Source organism: Pseudopipra pipra, chromosome 1, assembly GCF_036250125.1.
Source record: "Pseudopipra pipra isolate bDixPip1 chromosome 1, bDixPip1.hap1, whole genome shotgun sequence".
Taxonomy (NCBI): domain Eukaryota; kingdom Metazoa; phylum Chordata; class Aves; order Passeriformes; family Pipridae; genus Pseudopipra; species Pseudopipra pipra.
The window spans coordinates 16549997-16565664 of record NC_087549.1 but is presented as its reverse complement, the minus strand read 5'-3'; the positions used below and the strand labels follow the sequence as shown (position 1 = coordinate 16565664).

Sequence of the window (15668 nt, the reverse complement as noted above, 5' to 3'; positions counted from 1 at the left end):
TAATTTTCCAGTGAAATTCTTATTATATAATAATTCTGTAAAAGTAATTATACAAAATTCTACCATTAAGTACCATTTTCACACAAAATTCATCATTATGTCAGTTTGAATTAATAACACATAAAATACTGGCATTTTTTACATACTAATTGACCTCTTCTAATACTGTTTGCTGCTTCTGTTGAACCCTAAATTAAAGAGTTCAATCCCCCAGGGTTTCATATTTTTTTCTCTTTATAGCTCTTCACTCCTGCTTTGTTTCTATGTCTTTCTCTGTCCCACCAAAATTGTTAATAATGAACTGCATAAAGATCCAGTTTGGAAAACACCCCAGGAGGTACACAAGCAAAAATAAATGCTGGGAGAGAGAAGAGGAAAGCTTCTTTCATCTTTAGTGCTGGTTTATGCCATTTGAAAGCCCTGTGAAGCATTTTCTTAAATCTCTACAGAGCACATGTGTGAGGTATTTTTTCCTCACAAGATCAGTATCATCAGGTTCATAGATAGAACAGATTGGATTTCCTTTCAGTTTGGTTAATTAAAGATACAAAACATAGCTTATATTACCCTTTTTACATACATAAATGTTCAGTATTGAAATTTTATACACACTGTAGAGAGTCACAATTACATACCTATATATCTTATCCTGAAACCTTTTTTATTGGTGCCATGATCTGCTGACCAACGGAGAAATACTTCATGGCCATTACTGGTTATATTTAGAGAAGATGAATAGTCCCCACTGAGAGATATGAGCAATGGGCTATGACTATTTGGTCCTTGGTACAAAGGAAGGAAAAAAAAAAAGAAAAAAGGAGTTACAAAGTTTAAAATAACATACCATAAATTATGTGCACATAACTATATATATGTAAAAAGCCTCCTCCAAGCAAATGGCAAATTAACTTGAATTAAAAATAGAAGTTGACATTACATGTTATATGCTAGACAGTATATATTTGCTTAAAAGAAAATTTATTTCTAAACGTAATTTATGCAGTACAATTTCAAAAGACAGTAATCCAACAATTCCTTTTATCACAATGAATCAAAATAATTCTTTTTTTAAAGATTTTTTTATACTGAAAAGTTATGATGTACATAAACAGTAGTGATTACCCAGATGCAATATAAAAATACAATTATATAGCAAAAGTATAATCCAAAGTTATGCATCCTATAGTTACCATCAAACACCTCAAGTATATCAAATTCCTTTTCTGTCTGGAAGAATTCAAAGAACATGCTGATATTATAGCCTTTTTCCACGGTAATGGTCCATGCACACATCTGGAGATTGGGGTAGCTGTCAGGATATCCAGGGCTCAATATTACTCCTGTTGAATCCAGACGCATTTCATTGGCTGGGCAGAGCACTGTGAAACACAAAGATTGGCAAAAAAAACTAAAGCCCACTATTTCTGTTTCATGTGATTGTCAAGATTTTTCTGAGTTCAAAAGAACTTAATTACTCATTATTTTTATATAAATTGAGCAGAATGATGTTTAAAAATATGATGCAGGGGTTTAATTTTGAATTATCTGGATTCACTAGGTCTACATAAAATAAAAATCTCAGTAAATAGAAATAGTTGATATTACCATGTTATCAGAACTTTTTTCAAAAAACGGTTTTGCTTCATGATATAGGAACAAGTGCCTACAGTATATTCAGAACTGAATACTGCTAAACAGGAGCTTTGAAATCTGGTTTTATATTGACAACTAACTCTTACAAAAAAATTAGTTAGTCCTGAGTTATTAAAAGTTACGCAAGAAAAATAATAGGATCTTAGGTTTCTCAAGAACACTGAAAATAATATTGGCTTATTACATACAAAAATCAGGTTTTATGTTGAAAAGTTATTGGACTATGAAGAGAGATAAAGAACACAGAAAAGCAAAGATGAGTGAGAAAAAGAATAATAGTCTCCATAAAATATCGTAAGAATCATAGAATGTTTTGATTGAAAGGGACATTTGAAGGTCATTTAGTACAACCCCCTGCAAATCCATCCAACCCGCACTTGAAAAAGAGAAAGGAATCTGCCGATATATTTTAAAAATATTAATCTCTCACTTGCAAATTAGCTAAATTTAAGAAGTTGTTTCTCATGTCCTGTGTTTGTTTTCAAGAAGAGATTGAATAAAACACTTCCATGTCACCTGAGAAAACTCATATGGCTGGAATTGGTCAAACTACAGTGCTGTGCCAGTTGTGACACAAAGCTCAAGCAAACGAATGAACTGATCCACTCAGCTTTATAGTACATATATATACATATATATAAATTATATATAAACAAAAATGTGTGGCAGAAAGAGCATAATAGTAATCTGGCTGCACTTGTTTATTTGCAGCTAGTTTTGCCGCCTCCATATTATTCTGCTTTGCAAATTGTCCTTAATTAAGGGATCTTCAGCTAAACTTCCTCAGGAATTTTATTAATTGTTTAAAGACCTAATTCTGTAAAATAGATTCCCTTGGGAGTCAAGTAGCAAAGTATTTTATGAATCAGAGAAAACATATCTGAGATATAGTTAAGAGTCATCATTCAAGAATTTTCTCAGGGTCCCTTAATTATGATGCAAAATACGGTTTGGATCTTCTTACTGTGAAGTTTTTATTTATCCTGAAAGTAGAAAATAATTTAAACCAAAATTAAGGACAAGGTTACATGTTGCATATGGAAAATACTGTATTTTAAAAAATAAAATGATAGCCATGGCATAAGCTCGTGCAATTTAGTTATTATTTTCTCATCTAAAGAAGGAAATCTTCAAAAATTTTAAGAAATGATCATCCAACTTATCAAATTATTTTAAGTTAAAAATTAAAGAAAAATTCAACCTAAAGTCATTTTACACCAGCTAAAGGATACAACATATGTACAAAGTTCAGTCAACAGGAGTTAACAGAATGAAATCTAACAACAAACCTCTGCTCTACCTGGTGAAAAGAATTAGTAAATCATTTAAGAACCAACAGAAGAACTGAGAGTGATTGCTATAGCCTGCACAATTAAAGTATGGTGGCTTATCCATAGATCAGTGTGATATACTAAAATCACGAAAAACAGAAATGTTAGGCATGTAATTTTGCTGCCTCTAGATTCCAAAAAGTTATTTTTTTCCATTCATCATTGAAATTTTACTTATATATTGTGATTTTCAAACTTAGATATTATATAAATAAATACAAATTAAAATTATGCTGCTGCTTATTCTACCTGTCGAGTTTGGTAATTTTTAACACAATTTAACAAATTCCTTTGCATTTTTCATTTTGATTCTCTGGATCTAACCCTAAAAACTACGTTCAGTACACTCTGCTTTAAACAAAAATTATGAAAGAACTGATTTAATATTCAGTATTGGATCCAATGTTTAGCATTTATATCTGACAGTTAAAAGATTAACTGTGGTAACTGAAGTCATCATTCCTGAGGTTTTGTCTTTGGTCTTGCATTAAATACAAATATGCCTTCAGCAACACATGCTGACAGAATGCCTCAGGATTAGCACATATGTCTCTATTTGCCCTATCTAATATTACATCATTTTAACAGCTAAAGCAATGCCTGGAGGTTATTTAATGGTTTTCCACCTATTAAATTCTATGAGTCTGCCAAGTTAGGATTTTAATTTAAATTGGGGTGTTGGAGGCTATTTATAGAAGTAATTGTACCTAAAAAAATGTATGAATTTTCAGAAATCATCAGTTTTAAAGTTCTTATGAAGCTCACATTTCAGGATCACTTTGCATTTTTAAGAGCTAGACTCTTAAAAGAGCTAGACTGCGATGAATGAGTTTGACTTTAGCATAGTTTTGTGCATAAAATCAAAGGAAAATAGTTTATTCAGCTGTAATAGTAGACTCTTCTTTTTTCTTGGGAGTGCAGGAAAAGGATATATTTATAAGACAGTAATTTTTTAACTCTCATCTGAAAACCTAGGTGGAGATTATAGTAATAATTAAGTTCTAAAAATTAATATACTGATGTTTAATTTCCTAACATCTATACTGTGCACCAGTTTGAAACTTCATCAAATTCTAATAAACAGTTAGATATTAAAGCTTAACTTGTAAAAGTAGTAGATTTATTGCCAATTAATTTACTATCGCCAAATAAATCTTTCAACATCAGTGTTTTATAGATATGTTAATGAATTAAAATTACTGGGGAAGGAACACCAAAATATCGGATTGGTAGAAAAAACAGAAAGTAGTATTTTTCATATAATACAAATGTAAATCAAATGTATTTATTATGACTGATTTGAGAAAGTATTTAAATCCTGCAGTAGATGTTAGAATATTAAGCTCAACAGTAGAAGGATCACAAAGGAATATTACAGCAACCAGCAGAATCCAAAATGACTGTTGCTTACATCACTCATGCTTTTAGGAGGCTATAGTGTTTTGTTTTCGTCTTTTTTTCTAGAAAAGACTTTATAATACATGTTTATAACTGAAAGTCCTTATTCATCTTTCTGGAAATAAATGGAAAAATTAGTAAGAAAATATAAACACATACTCATCACTGGAACTTCAAAGAGATTCCAGTCTTTCAATAGAGCATGTGCAAGGCTTATCTTCATTAGCTTCTTCATCAGTTCAGTATGAAAGAAAACCCTCATATTTTCTTTAAAATTATGGAAAAATTATATTAGAGGGTAACATATCTACTTTCAGCTTAATGAAGACTGGTTTAAACTGTGATGTTAGTGGTTGGCAGGACTGTAATCTTGTTTTGACTTTAACAATGAGATGGTATTATATTTGTATTTGCAGTTTTCAATACTTCACAAAGTAGAGCAGCAGTCCTTTAAACTCGTGAAATTCACTAAAAGATTACTAATTATCTTGCATTAATATCTGACATATATGAAACACAACAACGATATACTGGGAATAGCATAAAAAATCTGAAATAGTTTCAGTATGCCATTTTATGTAAAGAGATAGAGGAGGGTATGTGAGGAATCACCATTCAGCTGGACTGGCAGCAGGAAAATAAAAACGAGAAAAAACCTTGACAAGAAGGTGGTGCTCCATCCATCTGAAGTCTTTCGCCCAGTCGGCATGTCAGAATCTCATTACCAACCAACGTAAAGCCTGGTTGACACTGGTATCTTATTATGTCTCCTGTTTGGAAAAACAAAATAAGACAAAACACAAACAAACAAAAGAAACATTAAACAGCAATTAACTGAGACTTTTAGCTTTGAAAACATTATTGATTAATGAAGTTTTTTGCCACCACATAAAATGGGCTAAATGACCTCTGGCATAAACAACTTTGATTAGTCTAAGAAACGTGGTAAATGAGCTTTGTGTTGCACACTGTGTTGCATCTATCACTGTTTTTCACCACATTATTTGTTGGATAGTTTGCTAATTTGTCTAGGTTTGACTGATGCTGTGTGAACATGTCCACAGAGCTTTAGGCAATATAATTTATAGGATAACCATTATGGAACTAAAGGTATTAGATCAAGTCAGTAACTCATACAATCCTGAGGGGTGAAAAAATTAAACAGGAACTAGATTTAGTTGATGATATCTAAATTTGGCATGGTGAGAATAAGAAATTTTCATTTTTTAATTAAGAAATAAATAATTCCTATGGTTTTATATACCAATAAAAGTGAAATTTTTATAACCCAGAAGTTATTTCTCTTTGGTCCAGATTACAGAGAAGAAAGGGGAAAAAATATTTTCTCTTTGTTACTTTTATAACTAATCAAATATTGATATGGACTAAAAACAAATTTATTTTTCTTTGTCATCATATGAGCAAAACTAGCCATTCAGACATCTGACATATGAAAGAAATTTATATGATCAGACATCTGATCATATAAATCAAATTTCTTTGAATTGTAGGTGGCTAAGAAATATTATTACACGTCTCAGAAGGTCAGAATGTCATCCCCTTCTTTGATCCTCATAATTTTCACAAATTTGATTTTACTCTTAAGGTCAAACGACCTTAATTCTGGTACAGAATATACTATTTTCTACATGTTTTCTTATGGGTTTTGTTTGTTTGTTTCAGTGTAATACAATGTTTTATATTAGAGAGTATGAAAAATGTATTTTAAAATGAAGTCAATTACAAAGAGTTACTGTATTACTTATATGTCATTTCTGAATGGGATTCAGGAGGTATAGGGAAGAGGAATGACTTCTTAAAAAACGTATTTTCAAATAAAAATCTAATGTATTATAGGCATGATTTTCATCCTGAAAAGCATCCCATGCACAGCAAGCTTATTTTTGAAACAAATGTTGCTTTCATTTTTCTTATATTACCTATTTCGAATTCATCATCCTCAGTTAGAATTTCTGCATTTGGTATATTTGCTGGAGGCTGGCAGACCCGGAGCTGATAGGCTATAAACAGGAACAAAGCACAGCTGACATTCTCAAACACAGTTAACAGAGCCATGCAAACTTAACTGATTTAATACCCATATTAACAGGATAAAAGTAAAAACTCTATTAATGTATTTTGAAACTTTCAGGAGAATCAAAAGAAAGGAAATCAAAACATCAGAAGTTGTGTCTGTGTTCTTGATTAGTTATTTATTTTAGTTGCAAAACCCTCATAAATAACCTAAGAAACCTAGAATTGGTTACCAATTTTCTCACTTAAGTGATCTCACACAAAAAATAAATATTTTTGTATTGTGAAACTATTGTTTTGCTTGTTTTGGGTTCTTTTTTTTTTTTTTTTTTTTTAAATACAATTTTGCTGTTGGACTTTTCTGTAATAAATACAAGTTTTGGAATCCCAAACACTTTACTCAGAGGCAGAATAACTAATGGGCAGAAGCATTTTGAATGTGAAATTTCCCAGTAAATGAATAGTTGTGGAGCACACCGCACCTGCAGATAGGGTCAGAGAATAATGCAGCTTTCAAAATTCTCATTTGAAGTCTCACATGAAATAATTTTCTGTGATTTAACACATGATGCAGCAGCCAGGCAAAATAATTAGGTGAAAAAAATAAAAAGATAAGTAGGAAGAGTATGCAGAAGCTATACAGATTTTTTTTTCAGAGATTGTATGAGGATAGGCCCATATCTGGACACAGACAAAATTCCATTTAATCTTAATGCAATTAGGACAGAAATCCTACCAAAGAAATCACATTGACATATTTATACCAACAGTATAGTCTTCCCTGTTTTAAAGTGTACAGTCAGGATGAAGTATGCTTGGTTTTCACTGATAGCACTTTCATATAGCATTGTTTTTTATAGCATTTCCCTTTAGCACTGAAACATCATCTACTCATGGTAGATGACAGTTCAGCTTCAGTAATACACATTTTTGGTTGCTTCCTGTGATTAGATCCTGTAGTAATCTAATTGGCCAAACTTTTGTCAGTCACGAAATTTATACCGTAACAGGTAAGACCTTTTGTTACTATTGAGTCACCCATATTTGATATCTTCCTATTATACTCCTTTTTGTTGATCATATAATGAAGATCTACTTAAATCAGTGAGTCAGAAAGCTAACATTAGGATAAAGCAATTTAAAGTAAAACATACCAAGTAAACATGAAACAACTCTGCTATTTGCATCCTAAGAAAACTAATAATAAGAATCACAATATCATTAAAAATTGATTCAATAAAAAAATTGTATCATTTATCTCAAATGTCTCTCATTTGAGGGTATCAGGAGCATCATTAATTTTAATCCCTGAATTATCTATTTTAAATAGATTTGACTCCTCTCATGTTTCCTTTACTGCTATAAATTTTGTATAGCTGATATGAAGGATCACAGCCTCCAAGATACTGAGAGATTTTTATTATCTTGACAACATCAATCCAAAGATTGTTTTAAGTTTCTTCATGAGTAATCCTTTTGCTGCTCAGTTTGCATCTTTACTATGCATTAGGGCCCACATCTGTGGAATGATAATTTGCACAGCAAAAGAAACAGGTGAAAGAAGATAAGATCCTTAGAGACACTTTACCACTAGCAAGTGATTAGACAGGAAGAAACAGCCTCGAGTTGCTCCACGTGAGGCTTATATTGGATATTATGAAAAATTTATTGATCAAAGGGGTTGTGAAGCATTGGAACAGGCTGCCCAGGGAAGTGGTGAAGTCACAGTCTCTGAAGGTAATTACAAGAAGTGTAGATTTGGCACTTGTGGACCTGGTTTAGTAGTGGACTTAGCAGTGTTGGGTCTACAGTTGGACTCAATGATCTTAAAGCTCTTTTCCAATCTGAACGATTCTATGGTTCCATGAGTGTTTTTACATATTTTTGGTCAAATACCGATATATTAGTAGATATCAATAAATATCAATTTATATATTAATGAATACGAAGTGTCATTTTTGTCCTTCACAAGCTGATACATGCAACTTAGATGCCAAGATTTGGAATAGAAATTTTTAGCCCTCTCTACCTAGCGCTGCTGGAGTCTATATCCTGCAATAAATTCAAGTGCTGTTGATGGTGGTTTTTTTTTCATTGTGAGCTTTAGGTAATTTTTGTTTTGCTTTGTTTTTTTTAGATTATGGTTCCTCTGCTCCTCAGTTCTGTCTATCTATATTAACCATGGTCTCTACTAAGCCAAAAAGAATGTCTTCTAGTCCCAACATCTGATCAGGATCCAGAAAAAAGATTGTCAATGTTTTCTAGAATAGTCATTCCAATAGGCATTCATGGAGCACCTAAAAGCACCCTTACTTATGGATCTGTTTCCTTGTAATTATAGGAATGCAAAACACACTTGGCCACAGAGGGTTTGAATGATTATGAAAAGAGGTAGAATTTGGTGCATTTATTTTTACCCATTTTCATTCAGTCAGTAGTTAATTCCAGGGTAGATTAATGTTAACTACACAGTATAGTTCACTATCATTGGCATCTCTACAAAAAAAGTACTTTCTTCAAAATATCCCAATATCTAAGAAAAATTTAACGTCCTCCAAAAACATTCAGATTTCAAAGGAAGTTTAGAAGCATCGTAAGCAGTAAGAAGACATGCACCTTGAGCTTTAGGGTCCTGATGCTACATTCTTTGCTCCTGTCTCATCACAGTGAATTCTTTTCTTTTGTTGTTTTGCTTGACTTCTAGTAAATTTAATATTTGGTCAAGAAAATAGCTTATTTTCATCATTCATATTATTCCTTCATATGTTTGCATTACCCTAGTGCAGGTCAGTCATACTAATAATAGCAACTCTTCTTAGGAAAAGTAATTAATTTTCTCATGAGTTGTCTGCCTGCAGTGACCAGTGCAGATAATGAAATAGAGAAATTTATCACACTTACCATGATAACTGAGTACAAAGAAGCCACTGGTAGTAAAGTCACTGTGAAACTTGATCAGAATCTGATTGGAAGTGCTATAGACTGATTCTAAGGCAGTGTTGCCACTAAACTGCCCAATTTGAGGAGAAGTTTGATCTGGTCCATCCCTAAGAAAAAACAAACACAGGAATATTTTTTTTTCCCAACCAAATAATATAATTTCTCTAATTTTTAAATGATTGCAGCAATTTTGCTCTAGATTACTCTAAAAGGCACAAGACAACTAAAATAAGATAAAATAGATGTGAAGGGTCGAAAGACTTTTCAAATCCTGTGTAGACTGGATCTTAGTTCAAGCACCTTTTGAAAGCAATTTCCTTATTTTCAAATAAAAATCGAAGCAAATTCAAAATTATTGAATTTGTAATTGTTCTTCATCTTCTTGCCACAACCTCTGATTACATTTGTGTATTTATACTTTCAAATGTGGCTATCAGAAAATAAATAAACCTAATACATTAAATCTTCTTCACATGCATTTACTGATATTATTTTGCATTATTTATTGAGATTTAGACAAAACATGTATTGCTGGTAAGATCATTGCTATGTCATGGGAAAATTAATTTCAGTAGAAATTTCTAATTTCAGTAGAAAAATTAAATCAAAGTTAGTACTAAACAACAGTGGAACTGTACAGAGGACAGAATCGGAGTACAAGGGCATTAAAAGTTCATATTTGCTTCCTTTCAGATCAGAATTGACAAACATTAAATAATAGAAGTTTACAGTTAATTTTTTCAACTGTTATTTTAACTGAAAATATATAATATTTAACTGAAAAAAATACAATATATAATAAAATATGGATATTTTTTATTTTGAAAATTTTGTAGTAGTATGTTTGTCCAAATCTGACAAATTGACTCTTCCCCCTCTGTTTTATCAGAGAAATTATATGCTTTGAAACATTTGAATTGGGAATAAAATGCATTTTTTTCCATTGGAAACTTCTGTAAAAAGTTTGATCAATTCTGTAAACAATTATAATCCCAGAAGTGGCATAAACTATATAATTCTGTAGCCATCATGTATATAATACAATTTTTGCACATGTATAGAAATGAGGCCTAAAGCCATGTCTTGAGATACGTGGTGGAGGGATTAATGTGATAGGCTGCTGATGAGGGTGATAGGTTATCATGCAGAGCCATGATAGACATGGATTCAGGTACATAGAGAATATAATTTGTTTATGGCTATTGTTGGCTCAACTCCTTTTGTCATGGCTAGATACAAATAGAGTCTCTCCTTTTAAGTACTCTTAAAAGTAAAAAGAGCCAACTTGGAAGAAATTAAGGAAGTGTTGCCATATTTTCTAGTACTACTACTCTAAACCACTAACACACATATCTGTAAACTCTTATTATCACTCCTTAAGCATTATTTCTCTTGGTTGTTGATGGGCTGTCATAGCACATCTCTGTATGCTCTTGTTGACAAACTGAGGAACACTATTATTGATTTTGAATTCTTGTCCAGTGCTATCTAGAGAGAATAGTCCATTGGAAAACATGAATTGGTACAACTCACTCATTTGGCCTACAGAGAATATCAGTTTCAAGGGTAAAACCACAAATATACTCTTTTAAATTCATGCTTTGTTGTATAGTGTCACATGAAGATTAAATAAATGCCAACACTGTTTCCTTACCAGACAGTTATGAAATCATATATTGGCTCAGTTTGAAGAACTGTGAAATTGATGTAGATTCCATTTCCAGGTGGTACTCTTACAAGCCAGAAGCAATCTTGAAAGTTTGGATACTCATCAGGGTATCCAGGAGAGTATATGGTGCCATTCATTGCAGTTATATTTCCTCCACAGAGAGCTATAAAAAAGACAATTTAAAAAAACCCCAAAACATTAAATTCTTTTTGGGTTATTAGACTATGTAAAAACCATACTGTTAAACACATTTGGTACACTATAACTACATTGCATATGACCATTGCTGTGTAAAGAAACAGATGTTATTGAGCTTTGTGCCAAGAGTCAGAAGTCCATTTTGACATTACTGGTCAAATAAAAAAGCGAAAAAAAAAAAATAATTCCGATGTTATAAATACTATCAGAACTGGAACTAAAGCCAAATTTAGATATTGGGTAAAATTTCCTGTGCAACTGAAAATGATTTTGTTAGGGCTTTGTATAAATGCTAGCTACAAATTAGTTGGGAATCCCATTAATTGCTTTCATTTATTGTCAGATAGACAACCAAAAGTAACACGTGAGAGAAGCGATATGCTTGGTTGATGGGTGGGTGAAAATTACAGGGGAATTTGAAAATAAAAACATTGTCCAGCAGTACGAATAGCAATTTTGCACTTATGGAAACGAATTCTGATAGATAAAGTAAGAGTTCTCTCTGTAATTCGCATTGAATTGTACTAATTTTAGATGCCATATAGTGCAAAAATCACCATACAGATTCTGGATTTTCACTTCTGGAAAACCCTTAGTCCAGTTACATGATTTTCTCCTCAGAGGTTTCAGATGATGTTGAGTATGACACCACCCTGTTATTACAGAAGAGAAATTATGTTATAGAAGCCTAGTTCCGGAAAAGTGAGCAAGGTTAAAACTGTATCATTTGCTTTATTTTGTATACATTTATTTTGCTCACTCTACCCCAAAATGCACATGGCATGGCAACCCAGATTCCATAAAATATGTTTAAAAATCTCTAACCAGAGAACAGGTTGTTGGAAATACAAGTTTTACATATAGGAATTATAGGCATTGTATTTAGCTAAAGCATGTGTTAGGGTTTATACATATATACACTTTGGTGCTGAATTGTAGGTTAAGGAGACTTTCATAGTCACACCTCATCTGTTCAGACTGAACAGCTGGCATACTGTATTTCTTCAGCTTTTAGCTTCAAAGTCTCAAAGGGGTTTGAGCAGTGCAGACAGAATTGATTTTGCAGCTGGGTCTTAGGGGAGTGAAGAAATGGTCTGATGACTGTCAGGCAAAGAGATTTCTTGGAAAAGGAAAGGAACAGAATCCAAACAGATGAAAGCAAGGGAGATGAGTTAAGAAGGGTCAGAGAATACTAGATGATGCTGAGTACAGGTTAAAGAAATATTAGGTGCATGAGGATGCAAAAAGAGAAGAAAATTGTTTAAACAGAAAGCAAGTTTAGTAACATTTGATTCAGATTGTTACAAACTCTTTACTAAAAACACCACAGTAAATAACTGCACAAACCCCCATGTAATGTAAGAAATTTTTCTAGGAGCTGAGTAATGTTGACAGTCTGTAATCATGCAGTATAACACACATTTTAGACCTCTATTATTAATTTGGTTGATTTTTTTTATCTTCATCTTTTCATATGACATTAGGTAGAAACCAAGAACATCCAGCCACTGTTCAGGAATTTCATCAAAATTGATACTCAGAACAGCAACGTGCTTTGGACATCTTCAAATTTACTAATTAAATTCCTGGGTCCACTAAGGTAGTTCAAAGAAGCAGAATCACTCTATTCAGTAAATTATTTGTTTTGATTCTGAGGCACAGAAAATACAGTTAGAACTAAGTAATAGGGAAAAGCTAAGTGTTTAGCAGTTAAGACATGAACTATTATTATTCCCACAGGATCCAGAAAACAGGTGTTAAAACTTAATTGAAATTAATTAACTTCTTTCCCTTTCAAAAACCAGACAGTGTAGGTGTCATCTCTCTTCTATATGATGAGGCTTCCCTTTCTGAATTCAGTATCGGTTAGGTCCTAATTTAGCTACCACTTCCCCCAGAATTTCCTGTGGCTCACTGACTCCAGAAGGAATTTGGAGTAATGAGGCTTTTCATTTAAGTACCTAAATTTGGGAAGACAGTTCAGAATACAATTCAAAAATCCAGAAAATAGGGGAGCTTTTTATTTTCTGCTAGAGTGGTTTGTTTTGTTTTTGTTTGGTTTGGTTTTTGGTGGCTTTTTTTTGGAAGGGGGGTATTTTGTTTTGGTTTTTTAGAGGGGAGGTTGTTGTTGTTGTGAGTTTTTGAGGCTTTTCTCTTCTACACGCTCAATCCCATTCTTAATGCTGAGCTTTTACCATTCAATATATAGAGAAATTAGGCCTTTAACTGGGATCTTGAATATCTCTCCTGAAACCGTGAAGGGTCTTATGGCATATGAAAGTGGGCACTCAACATCTTGTACAGATTTCATCTTTGCTTAGGCATACAGAGAACTTTACAGTCAATAACTTAATTGTTAAAGATATTTGGACCTTGCAGTCCCAGGAACGTAGGATTTTGGGATGACAATTTTAAATATGAAGTATCTTTGCTGTGTCTATGGGTTTTTTTTTCAGGAATCTAATGTTGGTGTCTAAATGTTGCCACAACTGTGACAAAGTTGGACCTTCCACAGGAAAGTAACTATTTTGTATGGAAGAAAATCCAGTCCTCAGTTCAACAAATAGCTTTTGTGGTGCACATCTATTTCTCAAAGACATTTCTGTATTACCAAAACACCCATCCTTTCTTTTCTTTTTCAGAGTCTGGCAACACAACATGACTGGCCTTCCTTGGCCTGCTGCTTAGGTACAGATTCCTTTCAGCATAGCTAGGATAAGATAAGCACTTCTACAGAATCATCATATACATTAACACTGTCTCCTTAAAACGTAAGCTATGTGCAAGTCATAGTCCATTGAATCTGCTTACCTGTTGCAAGCATAATAATGAAAAGAAAATCTGAAAGGTTAAAAAATATAATTTAAAATAAAATCCCATTCAGAAAAAAATATATTTACAAGGAATTCACACAGCATTGACTGGAGGACAATTGCACTTTATGCCACCTAACATTTCTTTCTAACTGATAAGAGAGAACATAAGTGGACAGAATTGGTAAATTCAATTTTTGAATTCTTTTTTTTCCTAATTCAGTCCAGACCTTTCACTGTGTTGCATCACCTAGATTAAAAGCAGTATGGGTCTCCACATTCCAGACTTTAAGCCTAACCTCCCAAATGTAAACTTATTACCTCAGATAAGTTTTCAGAGATTTCATATTTCCATGAAACATTTCAGCTTCTCCGCTAAAATTTTAATGTGCAAAACTGAATACTTCCTGTGCAAAGACCACAATGTAAAAATACAGGTCCCTATAAATTGAAAAGCTGAAAACTACTTCAGTTAACAGTCCTTAGGAAGACTTTCAAATAATGAAGAGTTCATAGGTAACCTGGAACATACCTTCACATCTGGGGAGAGGATGATTCCAATTGCGGCTGATTCCATGAAGACAAGTCAGAGCTGAAGTTCCAATTAAAGTGTAGCCAGGAAAACACTCAAATGAAATAGTCTGTCCCACAGTGAAGTCATTTCCAATAACAAAACCATTCCGAAATGGTCGAGGATCAGGACAGCTTTGCAGCTGATATGCTGAAATAAGTAATAAAAATGGGGGGAAAAATAAGTAAGACACAAATTCTAATTACTTCAAAAATAAAAGTTTTTAATTAGAATAAACTTAATAATCATGGGCATCCCATATGTCTAACGTTCTATGAAAGTGATGATCAAATCATTGATCCTACACCTGGAGTAGGTACAGTGAAACTAGCTAGGATTCTGTGCTACTAAATAACATTTCTTTTTGTCATTTGAAGATACCAAACTGAGCATTTGAAGCATTGGTGTCTTATTAGAGAACTGAGAAGAAATAAGCAGTGCACAGTCTGCAGTATCAGAATATCAGAGGTTGTATATGTTTGAAAGAAGCAGTTCTCTCTTATGTGATTAAAACACAGACAGGAACTTTTCATTCTGTGACAAATAACAGCATCTCCAAAATGATTACTATTAATAGCAGTAATAGTATAAGCTCTTAAGTCTGGCCTTCTTAGCAGTTTAAGTCATAAATTGACTTTATCTGTAAAAGCTAATACTTTTTACAGTGGCTCACTTCCAGAATGTTACAGAGTTCAAGTCAATTTGGACTTGTTACTATTAAAACAGTAATAGGAGACTGCTCTAACGTAAAAACTCTTTAAATCCTTCTTTGGTGTTATTCAAGTAATGAGAATAGGTCTAGTTTAAAATATACATTTGACCTTTTTCTGTGAACAGTGGTGATCTAATCCCCTTTACATGAATATGCAACTCTATAAATAGAATTATGATCTTGCAGTCTTCATGAGCTCAGCATGACCTACTTGGGTGCAACAGAACAAGAACTTTTCAGGGAAATTGCGAACTAGGAAATGGATTTGGAGATTTCTGGGTTGGTATTAATTTTCACTAGTCTACATCAATCCAGTACTCTAAAACAGTATTTAGATCATATCCTTCCA

The 15668-nt window shown here is 32.8% G+C and overlaps 1 protein-coding gene across 4 annotated transcripts in view; it reads right to left on the bottom strand.

The window, feature by feature from the left end:
* Positions 1-15668, bottom strand: part of CSMD3 (CUB and Sushi multiple domains 3) — a 605903-nt gene that overhangs the window by 83274 nt on the left and 506961 nt on the right. For all 4 annotated transcript variants that reach the window (XM_064646451.1, XM_064646458.1, XM_064646466.1 and 1 more), the window contains 7 exons: positions 14569-14757; positions 11011-11188; positions 9318-9463; positions 6323-6403; positions 5039-5152; positions 1191-1379; positions 636-782 (listed from right to left, as the gene is read on the bottom strand). In XM_064646451.1, coding sequence (XP_064502521.1) covers positions 636-782; positions 1191-1379; positions 5039-5152; positions 6323-6403; positions 9318-9463; positions 11011-11188; positions 14569-14757 — 1044 coding nt within the window. The remainder of the gene's footprint in view (positions 1-635; positions 783-1190; positions 1380-5038; positions 5153-6322; positions 6404-9317; positions 9464-11010; positions 11189-14568; positions 14758-15668) is intronic.